The following is a 25,580-nucleotide window of genomic DNA, read 5'->3' on the forward strand; positions in this document are numbered from 1 at the left end:
TATATTGTTTACGAAATGGAATAATTTAGTATACATTACGTAATAATACCTCCTATTATAGAATTTTTCCCTTTTTTGTGGAGAGTCTCAAATCCGATAAACACAAATAACAATACCTTTGGTGCATTCATTATTGGAAATAGCTGTTTTAAATAATGAATATTGAAATATTTTTTAAACAAAAAAATGGAAAACATAAAATAGTTCTATTTTGCTAATAGTAAATGCTCATTTTTATACACCCATTTCAATATGCAAGAGAAACTTCTATTTTGAATGTTACTCCCAACTTATGTATCACAACCATCTTTCATAATACCATACATATAAACAAAAATAAAAATGGAAGAAAACATAACGTTTCTTTTAGAAAATCTAAATTTTTTTGAACTATACAACTATATAGATACCAATCAAAGCGAAATCGATGATATTGCTAAATGCATACATCATAATCACCTTTTTATTATGGCTAAAATATTAGAAAAATGCAATAATGAAAAAACAAATATAAACTTATTTAATAAAAATATACTCAACGAATTTGAAAATGAAATTATAAAAAAGGACAATCAACAAATAGGTTTTTATTTAAGATTGTATATTTACCTTTTATATAAGGTTCTGCTTTTTTTCAATCAAATATATTACGAAAGAAGTAAAAATATATGTGAAATATTTGTTAATTTTTCGTTTAAACTTTTGATTTTTTATGATGATCAAACTTTTGTGTTATCCATCCTCAAGGACTTGAATAAAAAAATACGTACAGAAGGAAATGACATGTCGAGGAATAATAGTAGTAGTGAAAAAGAGGGTAATCAAAAATATCACTCCAAAAAAAATGTTCATTCTTCCTTTCGAGAACTTGAAAAAAACATTTTGGATCTGTACTTTTTTGTTAACTTACCCAATTATATATTTTTAAATTGCTATTTAATATATTTATATTATAATATTCCAATAGAAAATAACCATAGTTTAAGAGAAGAAAGATTAAATCAAATCTATTATGTCTTGTGTAAAATTATTGATATTTTTGAATCCCTTGATGATCAAAATAATGAATATATTTCAAGCGACCAAATGCTATTATTTTTATCCAAACAGAAAGAAAACATTCAAAGTCAAAAATATGAAAAGGATTGGATTGAATTTGTCGATGAAAATAAAAATATTACGTTAATTTACAAAAAATCAAACACACCATCCATCTTATATAAAACGATTGATATACCATTTAATACAAATATATATTTATTAGAACAAAATCAATACTTACAAAATTATAATAGTCAAAATATTAATATAAATAATTTTCTTTTGCTTCTTAAAATTATGTCCCCTTATTTTTTTCTGTGGGTATCTAAGAAAGCCGAAGGACAAGAAAATGTAGATCAAGATTTTCAAAAAATATTTCAAATCAATCTACAAAATGAATTATATAAATTTGATTATTATTTTGTATATGATAATTTTAAAAGTTATAACATTATTAATGAAACTACTTCATTATTGTTTTTCTTTTTTTTTTTGTTGGAAAGCATTTTCACATCTCTATCGATTGGCAAAATAAATAACATCAAAGACCAAACAAATGAACACAATTTGATTAAAAAATTACTAAATAATTATATTTCCTTTTTTAAAAGAAGACATAATTTGTCACGTCGAAAAATGCACAAATTAGTAATGCATATTTTGAAATGGGAAAAAACTGATATTTCTGAGCCAAAAATAGAAGAAGTATTTTTGAATACACCGCAAAAAAAAATAGGTACAAACATAATAGACACAAAAAGTTTATTTCCTGATTATGATATACTAATTAAAAATACAGAAAATATTATTACTAAATTAAAATGGTTAACAACATGGGCATATATATCCTCTGACGATGCCTACGAATTAAATTTTTTCCATCTATCCAATTCGTTTATTTTTAATTATAACAATGATAATGGCTACAAATTTACAAATATTCTAAATGAATATTTATATAAAAAATATAATTTTTTTGTCTATAATTCTATGCTTTTTAAAAACACATATGAGCATAAAACATTGAATTATAAATATGTGGATGCGTTTTCTAATGCTATTTCAAAAATCATTATCTCGATAATTTATACGATAGTTGTTTTTTGTGACCCAATTCAAACAACAAAAGATGCCATAACAAAAAATCCCAAAACAAAAGATGCCATAACAAAAAATCCCAAAACAAAAGATGCCATAACAAAAGATGTCATAACAAAAGATGCCATAACAAAAGATGCCAAAACAAAAGATACCAAAATAAAAGATAAAGAAACAGAACCTATCCTTAATGGAAATTCTTTTGACTGGAACTTATCCTATTTAAACAAATTTGAAAAGGAAGCTGAAATGAAATGGGTAGAAGAAAATATTATACATTTCACCAAAAATATAGAATTTTCAGAAAAATATGAATATTTTTTTAGTGATATACTTTTTATATGCTTTAAAATGATAAACTTTCCCAATGAAAATATTCAAAAAAATTGTATATCTATAATTAAAATTATCGTATCAAAAATAAATATCGAAAAAAATTCACATATTAAATATATTAGTAAAAAAATAGACGCATTGATTTCTTTCATATGTGAAGATGAAGCTGCTATTTCTGAAGATAATGACAATGCTATTCAAAATGAAGCTATAAAAATATATATATTTATAAAATGTAAAATTAAAAAAGAAATAAATATAAATTTAATTGAATCTTTGGAAAAATTAATAAATACCTTATCCTTAAAAAAAAATAATAAAACATTATGTTCTTCCATTTGCATAAATATATTAGCCTCATTTTATTATCAGCCACTGCTAGTACCATTTTTATTACACAAATATATCAACATAATTTGTTATTTAATCGAATCCAATAATATAAGTATTATAATAGAGGCCTTAAAATGTATATATATTTTATTTAAAATAAATAAGGATCATATGAAAATCTATAGCTACGATATAGTATATAGATTACATTTATTATTTAATGTTTTTCGAAAAAATAATCTAACAAATTCTCAAAGCGATCAAATAAAAACAGATATCCCTAATAACATAACCATATTTTTATCAAATTTTTTTTTTAATTATACAGACATTGAAAAAAATAGGGACGAAGTATTATTACAGATTAAACTTATTCTACATTGCATTTATACATCAACGCCCCAAGACGAATATAATACAATGATTAGTATTTTCGCACACCATCCAAAAGAGTTTAAAGAGCATTCCGAACATTTTCAAATATTTTCCAGATTCGTGCGGGAGTAGTATACACATATATTTATGTATGTTTTTTTTGTCATTTTTTTTGTCATTTTTTTTATCATTTTTTTTATCACTTTTTTTATCACTTTTTTTATCACTTTTTTTAACATTTGTTTTATCAAAATTTATCTAGCCATATATATGATTTATAGCACGTACGTGTCGATGTTTTATCCATTATATGCCATTTCGCTTTTTCTAATTTGGTTGTCTATAGTTTTACTTTATAATTGCATGACACTTGTGTAATTTGTTCGCATGTTACTAATATAGTGTCCATAATTGTATTCATAACTTCAGTAGTGGCATTATATATTTTTTTTTTGTATTTCAAAATATTGCAGTGAAAAAAAGTTGCAACTTTAAAAAATATATTTTCTAATAGCATACATTCACCACGACCAATTATTGCCTAGTGCCAAATGGTGCAAACTCAAAGAGACAGGAACAAAATTTTTAAATATACATACAAATATATGTATATATATATTTTTTATATGTTGTATACACATCTATATTTGTATATATAAATATTCAGTGACATTCAAATGTTAAAAGTCAACTGTGCAAATGTATATATATATATATATATATATATATATATATGTATCTATATTTATTCAAATTTTGTAAAATATAAATAAAATATCACATATACATTATTTTTTACTGTTATGCATATTAGCACGATATATATCAAAATAATAGTGTAAAAAGATAGAGTATATATATAACAACAACAGTCGTGCTGAAAATAACGCAAAATCGGAATTTATGAAAATGGCCTAGCAGGTACATAAAATGAATAGAAATCAAAGTCGAAATGAAGGCGCAAGCAATCATATTATATTTATGCCTTATTATTTATGGTCAGTATTTAATAACCAATGCCGTTAAGAAAAATGAGTTAAAAAGGAATTTAAAAAAAGGTATACAATATTTATATACATATATATATATAAAGAAAGAAAAGGAAAAATATATAAAATTACTATATTACTTTGTTGAGGTATTTGCCCATATTTCCATACAAACAATTATATTATTATTTTTATATACGGTTATAGCTTTATTTTATGTTTTTTCATAATTTTATTCATTTTCCCTTTTCAAGGAAATAAAAACAACCCGGATGCATACCAAGCGAAAGGCATACTAAACTTTGAGATAATGAAAGATAATATAAATTTTTCAAATATACAATTAAAAGCATCGAAGTTTTTTGATATACTAGGATCAACACGATTGATGCAAAATTTAAATGCATCAAACCACGGATCTTATATTTATAGATATGTACATAATGTACATGATCATAATGAAAATAATGGGGCTGTGCTAGTTTTTTTTCTTTTTTTTATATTCATATTTGCTATTTTATTCTTTATTTTTTATTTTATTTTTAAAAGACATGTAAATCATATACGATATATAAACAGCTAAGCGTTTTTTTATTCCAGTAATTATAGTAAAAAGGCTGTAAATATTTATATGTCCTATTATAATATATTTTTTATAAAACTATAATAATTAAAAAACAAATTAAAAAAAAATATCTTCAATATGTATTTTCTTTATCATAATAAGAATACCCTATTTTATTTTGAATGTTAGCTTATTGCACACACAAAATAATCAATAGCAATCATTTGGAAATTATATAATTATTAGTTTCTCTATTTATTTAATAATGACATTTTTTTATTCTGGCCAATATAACCAAATCAAAAAGTCACCCACTGGTTATTTGAAAGCATATTAAAATAATTCGTTATTCATAAATTAATAATTTGTTTAGGAAGTATAAAAAGGTAATGAAATTTGAATAATAATAATACAGTAAATACCGAAAAAATAATAATAAAACATATATTATATACTTATGAAAGTTAAAAAAAAATATACCAAACAATAAAAAACGGAATATTTAATTATATTAATAATAAAATATTTGACTAAATGGATATAAACATAAAATCGGGATAATTAAAAATAACAAAGTAAAAAAGCAAACAAAAAGAAATATCAAATATGACAACAGTCAAAAATAGAAAAATAGCCAAAATAAGTTATATGTCTACTCATTTATTTTTTACAAAGCAATTCCTGTGTGTTATTTAGAACGTCAAAAGCTACAGGGGTAATTTTATTTTTAATAATTTTCAAATACTGGGATAAATTTTTCTCCATTTTATTAAGTATAAAATTGTTATTTATTCCAGTTTTACTTTTTTTCATAGCGGTCAAAAATTTAATATCGGCTTGTATAGTACCCCGAAGTTGGTCTATTTCAGATTTAAAATTATCCAAAAACTCCATATTATTTTGGCATAATAAAATTAGTCCATTTAATTGTGATATGTTACTACATGTAATTGTATATCTGTTAGAAATTTCATTAAAATTATTTACAAGTTCAATTGCATGCTTATCAATTGTTAAATTTGGATGAATAATACATTTTAATTCATTAATATATATAAAACAATCTCTACATAATTTCAATTTTATATATTTTGATTGATTATCTTTCATAACATCTATATCTTTTGTGCAATATAAACAATATATTTCTTCACAAATATCACAAAATATTTTATCTTTACTTAAATAATATATATTTTTAACACTTCGTTGACAACTACTGCATGAATCACCAATTTTTTTTTTTAAATCACCAGCTTTTATAAATAATTTTAAATCTGACCAATTGTTATTTATTAATATTCTTTTGAGCCAATTTTTTCTTGGATTTAATTCCTTTGCAAGTTCTCTTTGTTCCATAAACGGAATGGTTAAATCTCTACCCATTTTATCATCCATTTTGTTTTCGAAAGAAAAATATAATTTCAATATTTGTATATAAAAACTTGAGGAAATAACTTATACATATAAGATGAGATTTAATGACATAGTTACTCAATGCGTGGGTAATTATTTACTGCGGATATGTATATACGAACGAATTTCTACGAACATAGACGTACATAACCTATGTACTACCCTTAATGAAATTTATAATATATCCAAATATTTTAAAAACATGGAAAAAATTATATAATTATTTATAAATATAATCGTTTACATAATATAGGTACTATATTTTAATTTTGCCATTTTTCTGATTTTTTAACATCCCGCTTTTTTTTAATTTATTCACTGATTATCATTTATACGTATGTATATATATATATATATCTGTACTTTCTTAAACATTCATTTATTCAACTGGTTTGTGGTTCGTTCTGTAATATATATATTATTTTATTTATTAATTCATCTTTTTGTTTGATTGTTTATATATTTTAATTTATTTTTAATCTATTTATTTGATTATGAATTGTTTTTCGCTACAATAAAGGAAAGCGCAGTACAAACTTAATGTACAAATACATGTATTACGCACCTTTCTATAAAAACACAGACAATATTTACGAACAATATATTTTTCCAACAATTTTATAAAATTTATAAATTTATTAAATTGAATTTTCGTTAATATCCTAAAAGGTCAAAACTAATTTGCCATTTCAACTCTATAAATGGCTTTAAAACAATTTAAAAACCAAAAATTGTACAAAAAAAAATATAAAAAAATTAATTAGCCAAAAATATATAAAAAAAAAATTAATTAATCAATAATATAAACCAAAATTATAAGTAAAATTTTCAAAGTAAATAATATATTCTTAATTAAAAAAATATGTGCAGGGTCAAAAAAAGTACACCTCATAATACAGTAATATTTGTTCGTCTTTAAATAATCTATTCATTTAAAATTACTCTCATATTTTATTGTAATAAAAAGGGGTTATTTTTTGCTAGAATATGATATTTTAGGAATACATATAAATATTTATACATTCTATAGTCACATAGGTTCGGTAATTTGGGGGATTGAATGTGAATAGTATCAGTTAAAATTACTCAAATATACTAGCAAAATCTATATTTCCTATGTATCCTTTTGCTATGATACCCTATATAATTATTATAACGGTGCAACTGTGTACGCAAAATGGTCTGAAAAAATATATATATAATATATATATTATATATATATATATTAATTTATATGCAATGGAATACTAAGTCTATGTATCCCTATGTATTTCTATATAGAGAAAACATGTTCCTAGATGATTGCAATTTATTAATTTCTATATATTTTATATCGGGATGCACCAAATTACGAATATTAGTAATATATGCATAGAAATAATTTTTTAATTATAATGTAATACCCTAGAATTGCTAGATATGTATTTTTGGAGCCCTATATATTTTAGCATACATTCCTAGAAATGTATCATACGTTTATACTTTTTAATAAGTCTATGTATATTTATATCGTTTTTTCTATAAAATTATGGATATTTTATTTTATTATTTTTTTAAAAATATAATAATTATTATATTAAATGGATAGAATTTTCGTAGATCTACACCCCTTTGATTAGTTATATATCTCAAAAACCAAAATAAGTACACCAAATATTTTAATTTATAAATTAAAAATACAAAAATATTTTAAATTAAAATAAAATATTTTATATATTAATTTTAATTTTAAATAATATTTTAACCAAAAATTTTATTATCATTAACTTATAAACACATTTACACATAATAAACTCAATTATTTAAATATTTTAAATAACTTTAACAATAAAATTAGTTTATACACTTTTCCAAAAATTAAACATTTTCCAATTTTAAAGTTTATTACTTTATTTAATGTTATTATTTAACTTTCTTTTGAATGCTTTTGAAAAATTATATATAACTAAAATACCTTTATGAACGCTTATAATACTTGCATTTCAATTTTGATTAATTCACTAAATATATTCTATAACGCTTTTTAAATAATAAAATATATAATATCCATTCGTATTCGTATATTTATTTATAATTATATGATTTATATTATACCTTCCCTTAGTAAGGACCTTAGCATACATGCCATATATATATAAGCCTATATGATATATGCGTTACATATTCCCCCTATTTATTTATTTGTATATAATTAAAGTATATCTATTTATTATTTTAAAATTTGAAATATTATACTAATTGGATCTTTATTTGCCTTTTGAAGGACTCCTACATTTTATACCCACCCTTAAAATATAATACCTATATTAATATATCAACTAATATACTTATTTATCCTTGGAATACATTACATTTCTTTGATTTGGTTATCAATACAAATATTTTATATACCCGTGGATTTTATGTTATTATATATATTTCGTTTTTAAGGAATTATTAATTTAATTGTGAATCCCTATATTATCATATATTAAATAATATAATAGCTTTTAAATATTTATATTTCAATTTAGTGTTGTTTATTTACATTGCATGTGCAACCAACTTATATTTTCATATGCCTTCATATATTTATACATCTTATCGTAGTTAACTTTAAGATATAAAAATAACCTTACTATATTTTGTATTCCCCGTTATTATATACACATATCATATATACATGTGCATATATATTTGTGTTTATTTGCATACTTATATTTAGTTTCGTCCGTTCCTAATTTATTGTATTTTTGAACAAATTTATCGAAGTTATTCAACAAAAAATATATTACACCATTCAGAATATTAATACATATAATATATAATTTTTTATGAATTACATATATTTGCTTGTATATATATATATATATATTAATTTTATGAATCCATACAATATTCTTCGTATGTATACATTTTTGTGAAGCCCCATTAATTTGTTTTTCATTTATATACAGTCCACACTTACACATTAAAAATATACATTATATAATTTGTTACATCATAAAAAAGTGAAATTAATTTTCTCTAATTGTGTTAAATTGCTTCTATCTCTATTTTAGAAAAAGAAAATAAAAAAAAAAATAATAAAAATAAAAATAAAAAAAAAAATAAAAAATAATAATAAAAAAAAAAATAAACAAAAAAATAAACAAAAAAATAAACAAAAAAATAGCAATAAAATAACAAAAAATTGCATTATTTATAATACATAATTTGTTTCTTTTTTATTAACTATATATCCGTTTGGTCGCCAATTTAATTGCATATTGCATACACAAATTATTAAATAATTCAAGTAGATTAAACACTGACGTGTTATTAGTACCCTAATTTATTTGCATATTTTCGGTATATTACTGAAATAATTTATTAATACGATTTTTAAGAAAAAACAAAGTGATTTAAAAAAACGTAATACAAGATGGAAGATAATAAAAACATAATAAATTCCAATGGAAATGAAATCGAAATTCAAGATGAACACGGCTCTATCTCAAAAAGAAAAAAAGATGGTATCATCAATAATTTTAATTTAATAAACCATATTAACGATAAAAATAGCGACAACAATAGTGATAACAATAACAATAGCGATAACAATAGCAATATCGATAACAATAGCAATAGCGATATTGATAGCGATAACAATAGCGATAACAATAGCAATATCGATAACAATAGTGGTAACAATAGCAATATCGATAACACTAGGGATAACACTAGCAATAGCGATAACTATAGCAATAGCGATAACAATAGCAATAGCGATAACTATAGCAATAGCGATAACAATAGCAATAGCGATAACAGTAGCAATAGCGATAACAGTAGCAATAGCGATATTGATAGCGATAACAATAGTGATAACTATAGCAATAGCGATAACTATAGCAATAGCGATAACAATAGCAATAGCGATATTGATAGCGATAACAATAGTGATAACTATAGCAATAACGATAACTATAGCAATAACGATAACTATAGCAATAACGATAACTATAGCAATAACGATAACTATAGCAATAGCGATAACTATAGCAATATTGATAACAATAGCAATATTGATAACAATAGCGATATTGATAACAATAGCAATATTGATAACAATAGCAATATCGATAACAATAGCGATAACAATAGTGGTAACAATAGCAATATCGATAACAACGGCGATAGCGATAACAATAGCAATATTGATAACAACGGCGATAGCGATAACAATAGCGATAGAAATAGAATTAGAATTAGAAATAGAAATAGAAATAGAAATAGAAATAGAAATAACAATAGAAATAGAAATTCTAAAAAAAAGAGTCCACGCTATGAGGAAAGTGAACAAGACATAGAAAACTATTTAAATGAAAATAAAACTAATCATAAAGATACTATCATAAAAAAGAATAATGAAAGCGATAATATTATGAAAAACAATAAACATAGACGAAATTTTATAGCTTCGAGTTGTGACGAAAATGAAGCTAATAATGATACCCATTCTTTGAAAATTATTTCGAATTCAACGCATAGAGACATAAATAAAAAATCTGACAAATACAAAAAGGCGCTATCTGATTATGTAAATAAGCATGGTAAACAAATCCTGAATACCATTAAAAAAAAGATGAAAGGTGCAGAGAATGTAAATAACAATAATATTACTAATGGAAGAGAAAATGAAAACGATGATGATAATACATTTAGATGGATAAATTCATTATTTCATAACGAAACCAATGATGAAGAAAATCGAAATATGGAAGAAGCTAGCAAATTTTATGGTGGTATAAAAATTCAAAAAGTAAATGCCGCTGTCAACCCAACCAATAATAACAATTCAAAAAAAATTAATACCGATATAAAGGTGCCTGAAGTTTTGGATATTGTGAAATTACCGGAATCAAATAATTTAGATGAATCATTAAATTCACCAAATATAAGTTCATTAGCTCAAAATGGCAATAATGAAAGTAACCGAACTGGTGAAAATAATACCAACGAACAACAAGTTGTGGCAGAAAGAGAAAATGCAAACATAGCTGATTATATCTATAACGGAAAATGGGAATATCCGCTAAGCATATATCAAAAAATAATATTTAAAAGTCCCGATCATGATTACAAAAAATGGATATGCCATTGCAATATTTTATGCGTTTTAAACCTTCCTTTAAATGTATCGGACTCATACTTATTAAAATCTTTAATAGATATGTATTATAAACATAAAAATCGGGATATGACATTAGATCTATTGGATATATTCGATTTTGAGTATATAAATACTTGTTTGGAAATTTATTCGTCTATTAATGAAGCTCCAAAAAAATATGAATTACTAGCTAGCCATTTAGGAATAATAAAATTTGATATATTATTTACTACAGGGCCATCTTACACAAAGAATGAAATGGTAATATCCCATATTTATTCTATCTCTAAAAAGTTGTATAAGCCAGAAGAATTCCCCATTGGTAGCTTAGGCTTAATATATTTTAAAAATGAAAAATATGCTAAAGAATTTTGGACTGTTTTTTCGAAAGTTTCAACTATAATTAATGGAAAAGTTATTCAACTTATGCCTGACATAAATGGGTTCAAAATATTTATAGAAGCATCTGTATATTATATACAGCCTGATTCCCTATTCGCACAAATTAATTATAACGAGTTGAATAAGCTGATATCTAGTATTAAAAATAAGCTCCCAGAAATAAATAAAATGATGAAGCTTATAAAGAAATATTTTAAACAAGAAAGTATATGGAATCTGATTTTTTCAAACGTCGACATAAGTTTCTTAAAATATTATATGGAAAATCTAGGAAACTCGCAAGAGGCTGAAACAGGACAGAATGACCCAAACGAATCAAATGAACTATCAGAGCCAGTTGAGTATCCAAACACTAATGGCCAAAATTCTATAATTTCATTTTCAAAGGCAGAAAAAGATGAACGAGTTTCAGTTCACCTTTTTAAGACAAATAATAATGATATATGTGTGATACACAAGGTAGATGAGCTGAAGTCGAAATATGTTTGTTCTCCAAACATTTTAGTTCGGGTATACAACACGCATATAAACCAATTTTTGCTGAGTAAAGGATATTGTTTGATAGCATGTCCATATTTAAATCTAGAAACAGGGAAGAAAGTTGCCGATTTTTTAAATAAATTTTATTTATTAGATTGGATATATAACTCAAAGGATCAAACATGCTATTATTACGCTTTCAAATCCATATTAGAAGCTTTGGCGGTTTTTAAAAAGAATTTTATTGCATCACCATATCATTATATGTGTTCGCTGTTTTTAAAATTCCCTTTTGGTATCGTCACGGCAGTTTATCTAAATCTTAATCCCGATTTTAATCCAAATACAATTAAAACAAAAAATCCACAAAAATTGTTGGTATTAAAAGACGATGCAGAAAAAATGCCTAAATTTAATTTTGATCCGTATAGTATATCTATTATGAACTGTTTAGGCATACAAAATCCTCAAACACAACAACAAGGGAATACGAGCAATACCCAAAATAGAAATATATCGCAAAATGAATCCAATTCTAACTCCAAAAAGATGTGTTTATATCACTCCCAACAAAAACATAAACTTAAAATACTTAGCTCAACAGAAGAATTTTTTATAAGCACAGATAGATGTCTTCAGCACGCAATAATCAACAAAATATTCACATATCATGTTGGTTTGCCAAAATCGATGAATGGATCCGCCATACAGCTTCGTAGAAATCCCCAATGCTACAAGTGCATAACAGATATACCTCAAATCATAACGCAATGCACTTCTCAACAACAAAATGCCACGTCCTTGGGAAATACTCCCTCTAGAAATCGAGCTCAATCCAATCAGAACAATAGAAATATAAATACCAGGCATACGCGTACACCCGTTTTACAACAACCCAATACCAACTCTTCCAGTTTGCAAACCAGAAGTGCATTACCATCTAATTTAAATTCAAATATGGCACGTTCTTCTAATTTAAACCAAAACAATTTGCGTCAAGGAAATATGCCTGCGACCAATTCAAATCAAACAAGGTACTATCCTATTGACTTGAATCATCCCGTTTTTCGGTCAATAGGTTTACATCAAGGCTGCATTCATCCTTCCTACTTGTATCCCTCCTACTTTCAACTTTCTAACATCCGTCTTCAAAATCTTCAATCTTCTAACAGGCATTCTCAAAATCTTCAACCTTCTAACAACAATCCTCAAAATCTTCAACCTTCTAACAACAATGCTCAAAACCCTCAACGTTCTAATACCAATGCTCAAAACCTTCAACGTTCTAATACCAATGCTCAAAACCTTCAACGTTCTAATACCAATGCTCAAAACCTTCAACGTTCTAACAGCCATCCTCAAAATCTTCAACCTTCTAATACCCATCCTCAAAATCTTCAACCTTCTAATACCCATGCTCAGAACCTTCAACTTTCCAACAGCCATGCTCAGAATCTTCAACTTTCTAGTATCTATCTTCAAAATCTGCAAAACCTTCAAAATCTTCAAAATCTTCAACCTTTTAATATCTATCCCCATAATATTCAGCCTTGCAATCGCCATCCTCATAATCTTCAGCCTTGCAACCGCCATATCCATAATCATCAGCCTTGTAACCGCCATCCACAAAATATTCAGCTTTGCAACATTCATCTCCAAAATATTCAGCTTTGCAATCGCCATCCCCAAAATATTCATCTTTGCAATCGCCATCCCCAAAATATTCAGCCTTGCAACCGCCATCCCCAAAATATTCAGCCTTGCAACCGCCATCCCCAAAATATTCAGCCTTGCAACCGCCATCCCCAAAATATTCAGCCTTGCAATCGACATCCCCAAAATATTCAGCCTTGCAACAACAATTTTGTTAACCAGCAAACTATAATTCCCCAATTGAATAATAATCAGAACAATAATACGCATCCTAACACCCAGATCCAAAGTAATATAGACCAAAGAAATTTACAAAACAATCACCAAAATAGAATAGAACCACATATTGAAAGACACAATTTTCCATCTACCGACTCATTAAATCGTTCCACACAAGAAAATAATAATAATCATATAAGATCAAATATCAAAAGAAAGCACAAAGACGGTTCAAAGTTGAAGCATATAAATAATATTACAGGGATATCATATGATTCCAATTCACATAAATCAATTAGTAAATGCAGTAGTGAAATTTATGAAAACATGAGTTCAGAAAGTAATCGTCTCAAAAAATCACGCCTAAATGATAATTTAGTGAATACAAAATGCGATTGTCAAGAGACAAATACAAATAAAAGTGTAACAAGAAACGAAAGTCAACCAGATGAAAATAATAATACCTCAAAACACGATGATACCAATGCAAATCCGACTAATTCCCAACCATGATTTCCAGGAGAATCTAGTTCGAAAAAAAATTCTTAAGAGTTAAAAAATAATTATATTAAAAAAATTAGCTATTGATAAACCTGCTAGTGTCGAGCTAAATAATAAGGAATAGCGATCATTTCCAATTGGTGTAAAATATGCATATTGTTATAATATAACTGCAGTTTTTTAATATTGCTACATGAAAATATTTATTCATTTGCATATACTCATTTGATGAACTAAATGATGAAGATAATTTGTACGTGGTACTAATTATCCAAAGGGTTAAAACTCATTATACTCTTAATGATTATGTGATATATTTTTTACGTATTCAATTAATTATTGTATATTTTTATTATTATCATTTTCTTTATTTTAATATTATTTTATTTTTTTTTACATACATATATATATATACATATATTTTAATTGTTTTATTAATTAAAAAACTAAGCAAAAACAATAATACTTGGAAATACAAATTAATAAATTTTCGTTCGATGTAAATTTGAACAGAAAAAAAGATAAAAACATATGAAAGGAATAAAACATATAATAAAATATATTGATGAATGAATAAACAATCAGACAATTTACGAATAGTAAAAAAATATGATAGTACAATAGATTCTCATATCGATAAGCATACATGCACAATTTTATTATACTATGTTTTCGATATTAAAGGTTATTTAACAGATTCAATAAAACCGGATTTATATGTGACGGTATTCGTAGATTCTTCATTTACTTCTTCTTGTAATTTTTGCATTTTCGGTAAAACACTTAATAAAATTAAGGAAAATAAAAAAATTAAAAAAATTGGACTTTTTAATATATTAAATAAGTAAAAAGTCTTTTTAGGAACAAGAAATTCAAAAATGCTATTAACTTCAAAAACAATTTGTGTCACCATTAAATTATTTTTTTCAAATGGAGATATGTATTCATATGCTCTTACTATATATATTTTATCATTATTTTTTGTTATACTTTTTTTTACTTCAACTTGAAATTTGTTAAATTCAATATATGGATGATTAACAAATATATCATATATTCCTTCTTTTACATTAGTAAAAATAAAATAACCGTCGGCTCGAGGTTTAACAAAAGTATCTGAATCCAAATACACAGTACTTTCGGCTAAAATATCTAATTTCGCTTTTACTATACCTTCTACATAATTATTATTTAGTTCTATAAAATCGGATTTACATTCTGATATTGTTATGTGGATATAAAAAAAAATTACCAAAAAAAAGATGCTCAAAAAATTTAATTTTTCTCTTATCATCATAATGCTTATTTTCAAAAGGAAAAATTTCTTTAAGCAAGAAATTCTGAATTTATAAATGTCTTATCTGCTTTTAAAAATGCTAAAAGATACAGTACATATAATACTAGATTAAAACTATACCTTTTATATACCAATAATGGAATAAAAAGAAACGATGCCCACATTCATTATATCTGTATATATGCCTAACTATTCTATACATCGATGTGTACATATAAATGATTACTTAGGTTTCTATATTATATATACGTAACTACTCTTCACTTTTTGTGTACCTTTGTGAAAAAAAAACTTACAAAAGCTAGGCATATATAGATATAAATAAATATATGGATATATATTCTTGTGTCGAAATAGTTACTGTTTATGATACGATCTTCTTATGATTGTTAATTCATTTTAGAAAAAAGTTGCTTCTTTTACAAATAAATAAAAATACTTTTTACAATATTAAACATAATACCATTAGTAAAGCGTCCTTTTAACTACACAAGTTTATGGTTTACCTATTTGTATTTTACTAAGAATGGAAAATTCAACATTTTTTTAAATGATATATAATCATCATTTAGCATATTAATTATGTTAACAAAATATATATCATATACGTATATAGTACTATGATTATTTTTTATGTAATTTTATGAATAATTTCTCAGTAAAAAATGTTATGCTAAATTTAATAGAAAATTCAGTAAATATATATTGTAAAAAATATATCTATTTATATTTATATTGAATTATTTTTTTTATCATATATTCATGATGTAACAAAGTAATTATGTAAGAACAATATTGATTTGCAAAATCACCAAATTTTTAAAATACCTTCGAATGCATAAAATGCTTGAAACGATAATATATTATATAATAAATATATATTATATATTTTTTTTTGAATGCACTATTATACAAAAGATAATAAGGGAAAATACAAATTTTCAAGTTTAATTACACTTTTTAAAACATGTAAATAAACAATTTATTTCATTAGTTTCTTATTATTTTTCAAAATTCATTATTTTTTTAAAACAATTTTTTAGTGTGAAAAGTTAAGCCAAAAAATGTAAAAACATATAACTTTTATAATATAAAATATATATACATGTATTACAAAATTTATTATAAAAAACATAATGATATACCAAAAGATCACATAATAAAAATGTGAATAATAGGAAACCTAACTATAGTTAAAACTTAAAAAAAAACAAAATAATAATTCTTGTACGGTTCATTGTAATAAACACTTTTAAAGCCGTGAATAAATGTGGCTTGCTGCAAAGAGGAAAATAAAACGAATAAATGAATGAGCTGATGAATGATAATTTTATGCACATGTTTTCTAATAATTCCATTATTAAAAAGCACCCCCAAATAGTAATATGCATACCGAGTCGTTCAAATAAGGTTTTAATATTTTCTCCTGTCTAAAAAAAACAATGAAAAAAAAATATTATAAATCAATTTGTGCAATGTGTGTTACAACCAAAAATATTGTTCACTATTTTTCATTTTTATTCTTTGATGTATATACCTTTGCGGAGCATTCGATAAATGAAACATGCTGCTCTTTACAGAATTTCATTACCATCTTAAAAAAAAAAATATATATATATGTTAATGACTTTGAAAACAATTATAAAATGTTATATGACTAAATATAATTATCATAGTTTCTATAAAATATGAGTCTTTTAAAACAATCTATATTTCTTTTAATTTTCTTATTATTATGGCGTTTTACCTCTGAATTTATTTTTTGTGGTAAATCCTTTTTATTTGCTACAACCATAATACAACAATTTCGTGGTCCACTTGACTTTATTTCATTAATCCAGTATTTCAACGAATTAAATGAATCGACATTACTGCAATTGGAGTGATAAATAAAAAAATTCCATTTCCAATTGGATTATTTTTGCACTTTTTTATATATTGTAATATCAAATTATGACGAAAAACATATATATTTTTTTTAAATTACTTTGAATCATAAACAACAATAGCTCCATATGCATCACGATAATATAAGGGAGCCATTGCTCGGAATCTTTCTTGTCCTCCAGTATCCCAAATATGAAGTTTCATTGTTTCCCCTTAAATAAAAAAAAAAAAAAATATATTTTTTGATGATGTAATAATATACCATTTTACATATATGTACGTTATTCATCCGCGCAAATAATGTTCATATAAAATACACATTCATACGTTTTAGCAACATATTCAAGTGTGTTTATTTTTGTTTACCATTTTTCAAATGAATTGTATGGTGCAAAAAAGCTGCTCCTATAGTTACTTGATGACTATCTGAAAAACGACCATGGCATAAATACAAAGCAATACTTGATTTTCCAACACCACTATCACCTAATAAAACGACTTTAACTTTTTTATCTTCCTTTTCTTGCCCTACTGATGGTGTTAAAACGTTTATATTTTTTGTCGTTTGAGGCCGTTGAGTACTTGATCCACATCCCATAGTTATGTATAATAATTTGATAAATAAATATATATATATGGTAATATTCTGATTTATTGGGGGGATAGTTTTTATTTTCCCTTAATTTAGTTTCACCTTATCTAAATTAATTCTATATTATTAATATTATTTTTATTATGCTGCTATTATTACTATAAGTATTATTATTGTTATTATTATTTCCCTGTTTTACTATTATTATATTTTTTCCCTTACTTAGAACAATATTAACATATTCTAACTTAAAAAACATTACATACCTATTATATGCACATTTCTTTATTAATTCCTTTTTATTTTATTCAAACTCAATGGTCTCAATTTTCCAAAAATATAAAATATAATATTGGTTCTCTACATATATGCATATGGCTTATTTTCTTTGTATCCATATATATGACTTAAATTATCAATATTAAATTTTAAACATTGCATACCTATTTTATTTTTATTTTTATATTTTTTGCCCTACATTTGAAATTTGAAAAAAGTTATTTTGTGTTTATTTTATACTTTATTAATTTTTCCATATATTATATATTACAAAATAATAATGTAAAAAGCATATATAATACATAATGAAATATATTCTAATAAGGTTAAAAAAGCAAAAGGTATAATACTCTTTTAACCATCATATAATTTCCATATATTAGTTTATACAATATTATACCCAACTTTTATAATAATAAAAATTCACAAATCAATTAGTTCTTTCCATAATAAAATGTTCTATTTAAGGAATATTATTATACACTAATTTCGAATGTGAATTATATATCTATATACAATAAATTTGGTTACATTAGAAAAAAATAATAAGGTTCAACCACTATTCTTTTTTCATTTTTATTTGGAAAACTATTGAATAATTTTAAAATAAAAAATGCACAAAACAACTAACATTTTTAAATATATATAACTGGATTATCAAATCTGTATTCCAATTTTTGCTATCAAGTTGCATTAATTCCACTATTATGTAAAAATAAAAATAGATATTATGCGAGTTATATGTTTATTTCTTCGAAAAAAATAACCTTATAATTTTATCTGATAATTTGGAACCATAAACACATATCGACATATTATAATAGCGCAAAAAGACAATACTGCTTTCTTCAACTTTAATGCGCATTATGTCTTGTCAATTTTACAATGTGTGTTTTTCCATAATTAAAAACAGAAATTATACATATACTTACAATGATAAAAAAGAAAAAATATGTGTTTATTTTATATTTAAAAATATATATATTTGTAATCCTTTTGTACTTTATGAAAATAACAAATTGGTTATGATATACCCCTTTATAATATATATGTATAATTCCACTTCTGGTGTTATGAGATAATTATACCCCCTCACCAAATTGAAAAAACAATTCTTTCACAAAAACTAAAAACATAATAAAATATGTCTTTATACCACATAAAAATCGAACATCTTACTATTTATAAAAAAGAATTCGAAAAATGATAGTGACACCGTCGAAACATTTTCACTTATTTACTGATATATATATCATAAGTTATTTTACTGTATATTACTATTTAATTTATTTAATTCATAGTTGCCTAGTCATGTTTTATATATATTTAAGTAAACACTTTCCAAATTCATCAAAAATTAGAATAAAATAATTAACACTCGTAAAAAAGTAAAAATAATATATATAGGACAAAATTGAAAAGCGGAAACAAAATGATTCAAAACAATATACAAAACATAGTAATAATCCCTAAAAAACATATAAAAAAATAAAATGCATATAATATCAAAACTTTATTTTAATTAACCATCTTTATATTTAAATTGCACAATATAAATGCTATGAATTAGAACCAGTTATAATATATTTTAATTAAGTATATATTTTTTTAATGTAATATATTTAATCATCTTCTTCATCGTTATCATTTTCATCTTCATTAATTTCATTTTCTTGGTTTTCTACGGATTCGTCATTTTCTTCAACATAAAAACTACCTGATCCGTTATCATTATCTTCATTTTTATCTAAATTTGAATTAATTTCGTTATTTTCTGAGGATTCTTTGTTCTCCAAAGCCTTTTCGGCGTCTTCAATTGCCTTTTCTGCGGCTTCTTTGTTTTCAAATCCAACCCATGCCCATCCTTGATCATTTTCTTTTGGTTCATAAAAGTAAACTTGTAAAGCACCATATTTCTCTAGGGATTTTTTAAATTGATTCATTGTAACACCTGTTTTTATGTTTTTTATAAACACTCTTGTATCAGCTGATGTTAATGTGATATCATGTTGTGTTTTTGTGAGAAATGTTTTCATTGTGGAAGGGTTTTGGGTTTCTGGCATTCCGCACAAGTTTGTAATTGCCATTTTTTATATTTTAATTAAATGAATATAATTAATAATGGAAAAGTTGAACAATAACTAAATAGGTAAATAACAAAAAAACGAACAATTTGAATTAATTTTACTAATAATACAATTTATTCAAATTATAGAATTAATTTTACGAATTTACAATAATTGTTAAAGTTTATGATTGTTTTCCATTAAAAGACACATTAAATATTTTACATATATATTTATTTTCCAAAATGTGAACAAATTTTTATTAAATTATGTGTATATATTTATTTATAACATATAATACAAATTAATTTTAAAATATTAGAATTGTGTTGTGAGAGAAAAAACATTTAAAAATAAATAATAAAAATAACATATATTGTTATTAAAATATATAATTTGGATTTTAATAAAAAAAATATATAATATAAATGTTTTGTTGGAAATTTAGCTAAATGATGGCACATTTTAGCTGTAACAATTTACTTTTTTTATGTACATGTCATAAAAATAATTTCATTGGCATAAAATAATAGCTATTTTAAGTTTTTAAAACCACTTTTTTTTTTAAGAACATATATGCACACTCATAAAAATAACTGTTATTAAATTTTTGTTTTTTTTTACAACTTTTTTAATATAAAACCTCTATATTTGAAGAATTCCATTTGTGATATAAAGGGAAATGATGTTGTAAAAACAAGGCAAAATTTAAAAATCTGTAAAATTTGTATTTAAACTTTTATACTTAAATAGTAACTGTTATTTTAATATTGTGTGCACTATTATTTTAATTATAATAGCCAAAAAATGCACACTATTAATAATGGCCTATACATTTTACACCACACACAAATAGCTAAATGTTTTCCGAAAAAAAAAGCTACATATTAATTTATTATATATTACTCAAATTGTAATTAATTTTTTTTTAATAATTAAAATCCTTTCATTTTTAACTATAGTTATAAAGCCTATTAAATAGGAAACAAATAAAAAAATATAATATTTAAAATATATAAAAATGGCTGAAACAATATATTATTCAATAAAAATATAAACGTAACAAATATATATATATATGAAGTATACGTATTATCATGAAAATTTTAACTATAATTAAAAAGTTAAATAATTTATGCAAAATATTATAATATGTTGTCTAATAGCATTATAAAAATACAAATGTCGTATTGTTCTATTTATATATATATGTACACATATTTGTGTGTAATTAGTATTGGCCTCAAATTTTTAGTAATAAAATAAATTTTTAACAAAAAAATAGCATTCTTAAAAATGGTCATTTTAAAACTTCCATAATTTCAGATAATTCACTTATGTCTTTGTGGTTCATATATTTTTCCTTTCTTAAAATTGACTCGATAATATTCTTGAGTTGATACATAAATATTCTGAAATAAGCAAGAAAATAAAAATTATATAACATAATAAAAATATCGATAATAAAGAAAATTAGATAAATAATGAACTTATATTAACAAAATGATGCATAAACAGATTCCATAATTTTATATGTGTGTATATTAGCACATACCCCTTATTGTCTTCGGTATAGTGAGTTTTCATCAAGTGATATATAAATTTGACGGCACTCACTTGTTTTGAAACTAATACTTCAATTTTGTTTATAACATTACACCTCTGTATCATACTCTACAAATGTAGAAAAATAAAATAAACATATTAAATAAATAAAATAATAAATAAAACAAATAAGATGGATAACAAAAATAAGTAAACTACAGTAACATATTAAATGAAGGAATTACCTCTATTGATCGTATTTCCTTTATCTTTGCCTCAAACGAATCTTCAAATTCGCCCTTTACAAAAAGGAAAAAGGAATAGGCGTTCCAGAATGAATCATATTCTGAAATGTGTGCAGATATAACATTCATAGTTTTAATAATTTTGTCGAGATAGCTCAAACCGGTTTTATTTGGTATTATGGTTTGTTTGTCATTTACAATAAGATCAGATATATAATCAAATACCCAAGGTTGTATTTGTTTGACTTGATTTAATTGGCATAATGTAGTTAATGCCAAACAGAAACTATCTACATCATTTTGTACAATAGATAATTTAAGATAAGTATCCCAATATTTCCATTCATTATTATTAATTTTTACTGCTTGATTTATACATATTTTTGCTGCTTTATAAACATTATTTTTCATATATAAATATGCTAAATTACCATACGCCATAGCTGTATTCTCATTAGTCATACTTATCATGCGTGTAAAAGCCTTTATAGCTTGATCAAATTTATCTATTTTCATATATGCGCACCCCAATATAAACCATATCTCTGGTAATAACGGAGATATTTCTAATGCTTTTTCTAAATAATCACAACATTCCGAATACATCTCTTTGTTGTAATAATGTTTCCCTATAAGGCGAGCTGCTTTAGAATATTTATAATTTGATAAATCCCATGCCTTTATAAAATATTTAAGGCAATTTTCCCTATTTACTAAACCGTATAAACATACTAAGGGTGGACTTTTTTTTTTTTCAAGTAATGTATCTAATAATTCTTTTGCTTCAACTTTTCGATCTGCTTCTATTAAGCATTGAATAGCTTCTTCCCATAATTTTAAATCTTTAAAAATATTAAAAGCTGAAACCACAGACCCTGTTTTAGTCATAATATTTCCTACTTCCTTTTTCATTTCCCAAGTAGTAGGGTAATATATATCATAAATAAACTTTAGTCTTTCTTTATTTAGGGGTTCATCATTACAATATTCTTTTAATAACTCATTTAATTGAGCTTGAGAACGGTCGACAGTTTTTAATCTGAATGATTCACATTTGCATTTGAACCATAGTATACACGAATGTAAAAGATAGTTCTGATATTTTATTTGCAACAAATGATTTCCTCCCCTTTTACCATTTTCCCCGTTCTCAATATTGACATCATAGCTTTTTAAGCATCTTGATATTATAGCATTTAGTTTTTCAAATTTTATTTCGTCATAATGTGGATTAAAACGTATTATAGAAAAACAGTAATTAATTAACGCTATTTGCTCGTCAAAAGATAATATTTTAAAATAGTTATTTTGCGAATCAAAAAAATAAGGTTCTTCTAATATGTCAGTATCTGGATCGAAATCTTTCAATTTCCAAGTTTTTTTTCCATTAGATTCTATTGGTGTGTTTTCTGAGATATCATTATTTATTTCTTCATTATTGACATTATTCTTTATACAATTATTTTCATCACAAGTATTAAAATTTTTCTCATCTACATTATTACATATCCCATTTAGTGTATCATTTTCGAGAGCCATACAATTTGTGTCCTCTCTCTTTTCAATTGCTTCATCTTTAGTTTGTGTAGTGATTTGTTTAACCAAATCAGTTTTATTTTCTTCTTTATCCACACTCTTGTTATCTATAATTTTATAATCACTTCTTAATATATCATATTCACTTAGAGGCTCTACTTCTTTAAAAACAGTCGATGTATTATCTTCTTCATCTCCCAATTTGACTTTCAACACTAAAATAGTAGCTGGGTTTTTTTGGTATTTTCTTTTTATACCCATGCGACCAGTAAATGTATAATAAAATTTACTACTTTCAGATAATATGTCTAATAATTTATCATATGCATATGTATAATTGTAAAAAGACAGATAAACTGCATAATTTGATAATATATATATTTTAAATTTTTCAGAAATATAATTTTCACAAAATAAATCACAATATTTTTTATTTTCATCTGCATTTTCGCTTATACAACTAAATATATCTACTGTTTCAGATAAATCAAAATCTCTTTCTATTAAATCAAAATTATTCGGTAATATGTTCATGTTTTTAAATATATTAAAAGGTGTATCAATTATATGTACTTTTAATACATACATAAAGTTACTACTTGAAGATGAAAATAATCTCTGCCATATAAAATAAATTCTTGCTTTCCATAAATATTTACTTCTTGCAAAAATTAGTGAATCTAAACTATTTTCCCCATCATTGTTTTTCTCTTCTCGTGTTTCGATTTTTGTATCTTCAGTATTTTCTAAATAAGCCATTAAATTATTGTACTCTTTTCCATGTGGATTTTTTTCATCATCATGTTTACTAAAATTGTTTAGAAACCCTAAAAATATGATACATAAGCAAAATGCATTTATCAAGTTGCAATATTCGTATATATATTCCCCTTCAAGTGATAAAAATTCTAAACATGAATTTAAAAAATCGTCATTCTTTATCTTTATGCTATCTACAAATTCGTTAAAATATTTATCTTCTTCAGATTTCTCATTATTTTTGATCTTTTCATTATTAATGATTAGAGATGGACCAGTCCAATTGCATTGAACAAACATATTTAAAAAAATATTACAACATAATAAAATTTTCATTTCGTAAAAAAAAACAAAGCAACTAAAAATAGGTAAATCATTAGCCCCTTTTTTTAATCCCTCTGTTCTTTTTATCCTTTTCTGTACTTGCTCTTTTTCAGCAGAAATAAAATTAAATATTTCTTTTTTTATTTCGTAAATTGTTGAATAGTTCTCATTTTTAAATTTTTCTAATATTAACTTAAATATGCTACTAACCCATGGATTAGTAATGCATTTTTCATATTTACATTCTTTAACTAATTTTAAAAGATTAAAAAAATTTCCATTTTCCACAACTAACTCTTCTAATATTGTAGAATTATCACTTAGCCATTTTTCATTGTCTTCCAATTTTTCTGTTTCATTATCAAAACTGTTTTTATGCAAATTTAATAAATACTCTTTAATTTCCTTTTCCTTTTTTTCGTAAATATCTTCATCTTGATTATTCGTATAAATCAACTCTTCTATAGACCACAACACTTTTTTTAAATTATCCATTGATGCAAATATT

The 25,580-nt window shown here is 23.9% G+C and overlaps 8 protein-coding genes across 8 annotated transcripts; 3 read left to right on the top strand and 5 right to left on the bottom strand.

The window, feature by feature from the left end:
• Positions 1-342: 342 nt before the first annotated feature.
• Positions 343-3,315, top strand: PY17X_1410400 (conserved Plasmodium protein, unknown function; the record flags this gene model as incomplete). Its single annotated transcript, XM_022957438.1, has 1 exon — positions 343-3,315. One exon carries the CDS (start codon positions 343-345, stop codon positions 3,313-3,315), a length of 2,973 nt encoding a protein of 990 aa, XP_022812831.1.
• Positions 3,316-4,135: 820 nt separating this feature from the next.
• PY17X_1410500 (conserved Plasmodium protein, unknown function) lies at positions 4,136-4,755 on the top strand (the record flags this gene model as incomplete). The annotated part of the gene is made up of 2 exons (XM_022957439.1): positions 4,136-4,241; positions 4,427-4,755. The coding sequence occupies 2 exons, from the start codon at positions 4,136-4,138 to the stop codon at positions 4,753-4,755; spliced, it is 435 nt and encodes a 144-aa protein (XP_022812832.1).
• Positions 4,756-5,397: 642 nt separating this feature from the next.
• Positions 5,398-6,135, bottom strand: PY17X_1410600 (zinc finger protein, putative; the record flags this gene model as incomplete). Its single annotated transcript, XM_720702.2, has 1 exon — positions 5,398-6,135. One exon carries the CDS (start codon positions 6,133-6,135, stop codon positions 5,398-5,400), a length of 738 nt encoding a protein of 245 aa, XP_725795.2.
• A 3,421-nt stretch (positions 6,136-9,556) lies between these two features.
• Positions 9,557-14,554, top strand: PY17X_1410700 (erythrocyte membrane protein; the record flags this gene model as incomplete). Its single annotated transcript, XM_721623.1, has 1 exon — positions 9,557-14,554. One exon carries the CDS (start codon positions 9,557-9,559, stop codon positions 14,552-14,554), a length of 4,998 nt encoding a protein of 1,665 aa, XP_726716.1.
• Positions 14,555-15,227: 673 nt separating this feature from the next.
• PY17X_1410800 (ER membrane protein complex subunit 7, putative) lies at positions 15,228-15,839 on the bottom strand (the record flags this gene model as incomplete). The annotated part of the gene is made up of 1 exon (XM_022957440.1): positions 15,228-15,839. One exon carries the CDS (start codon positions 15,837-15,839, stop codon positions 15,228-15,230), a length of 612 nt encoding a protein of 203 aa, XP_022812833.1.
• A 1,252-nt stretch (positions 15,840-17,091) lies between these two features.
• On the bottom strand, positions 17,092-18,324 carry PY17X_1410900 (ras-related protein Rab-5B, putative; the record flags this gene model as incomplete). The annotated part of the gene is made up of 6 exons (XM_022957441.1): positions 17,092-17,117; positions 17,233-17,269; positions 17,377-17,433; positions 17,587-17,710; positions 17,827-17,938; positions 18,093-18,324. The coding sequence occupies 6 exons, from the start codon at positions 18,322-18,324 to the stop codon at positions 17,092-17,094; spliced, it is 588 nt and encodes a 195-aa protein (XP_022812834.1).
• Positions 18,325-20,219: 1,895 nt separating this feature from the next.
• Positions 20,220-20,684, bottom strand: PY17X_1411000 (RNA-binding protein, putative; the record flags this gene model as incomplete). Its single annotated transcript, XM_725634.1, has 1 exon — positions 20,220-20,684. One exon carries the CDS (start codon positions 20,682-20,684, stop codon positions 20,220-20,222), a length of 465 nt encoding a protein of 154 aa, XP_730727.1.
• A 1,279-nt stretch (positions 20,685-21,963) lies between these two features.
• PY17X_1411100 (tetratricopeptide repeat protein, putative) lies at positions 21,964-25,567 on the bottom strand (the record flags this gene model as incomplete). Its single annotated transcript, XM_022957443.1, has 3 exons — positions 21,964-22,075; positions 22,219-22,337; positions 22,454-25,567. The coding sequence occupies 3 exons, from the start codon at positions 25,565-25,567 to the stop codon at positions 21,964-21,966; spliced, it is 3,345 nt and encodes a 1,114-aa protein (XP_022812835.1).
• Positions 25,568-25,580: the final 13 nt, after the last annotated feature.

The sequence above is a fragment of the Plasmodium yoelii genome (genome assembly GCF_900002385.2).
Source record: "Plasmodium yoelii strain 17X genome assembly, chromosome: 14".
Classification (NCBI taxonomy): domain Eukaryota; phylum Apicomplexa; class Aconoidasida; order Haemosporida; family Plasmodiidae; genus Plasmodium; species Plasmodium yoelii.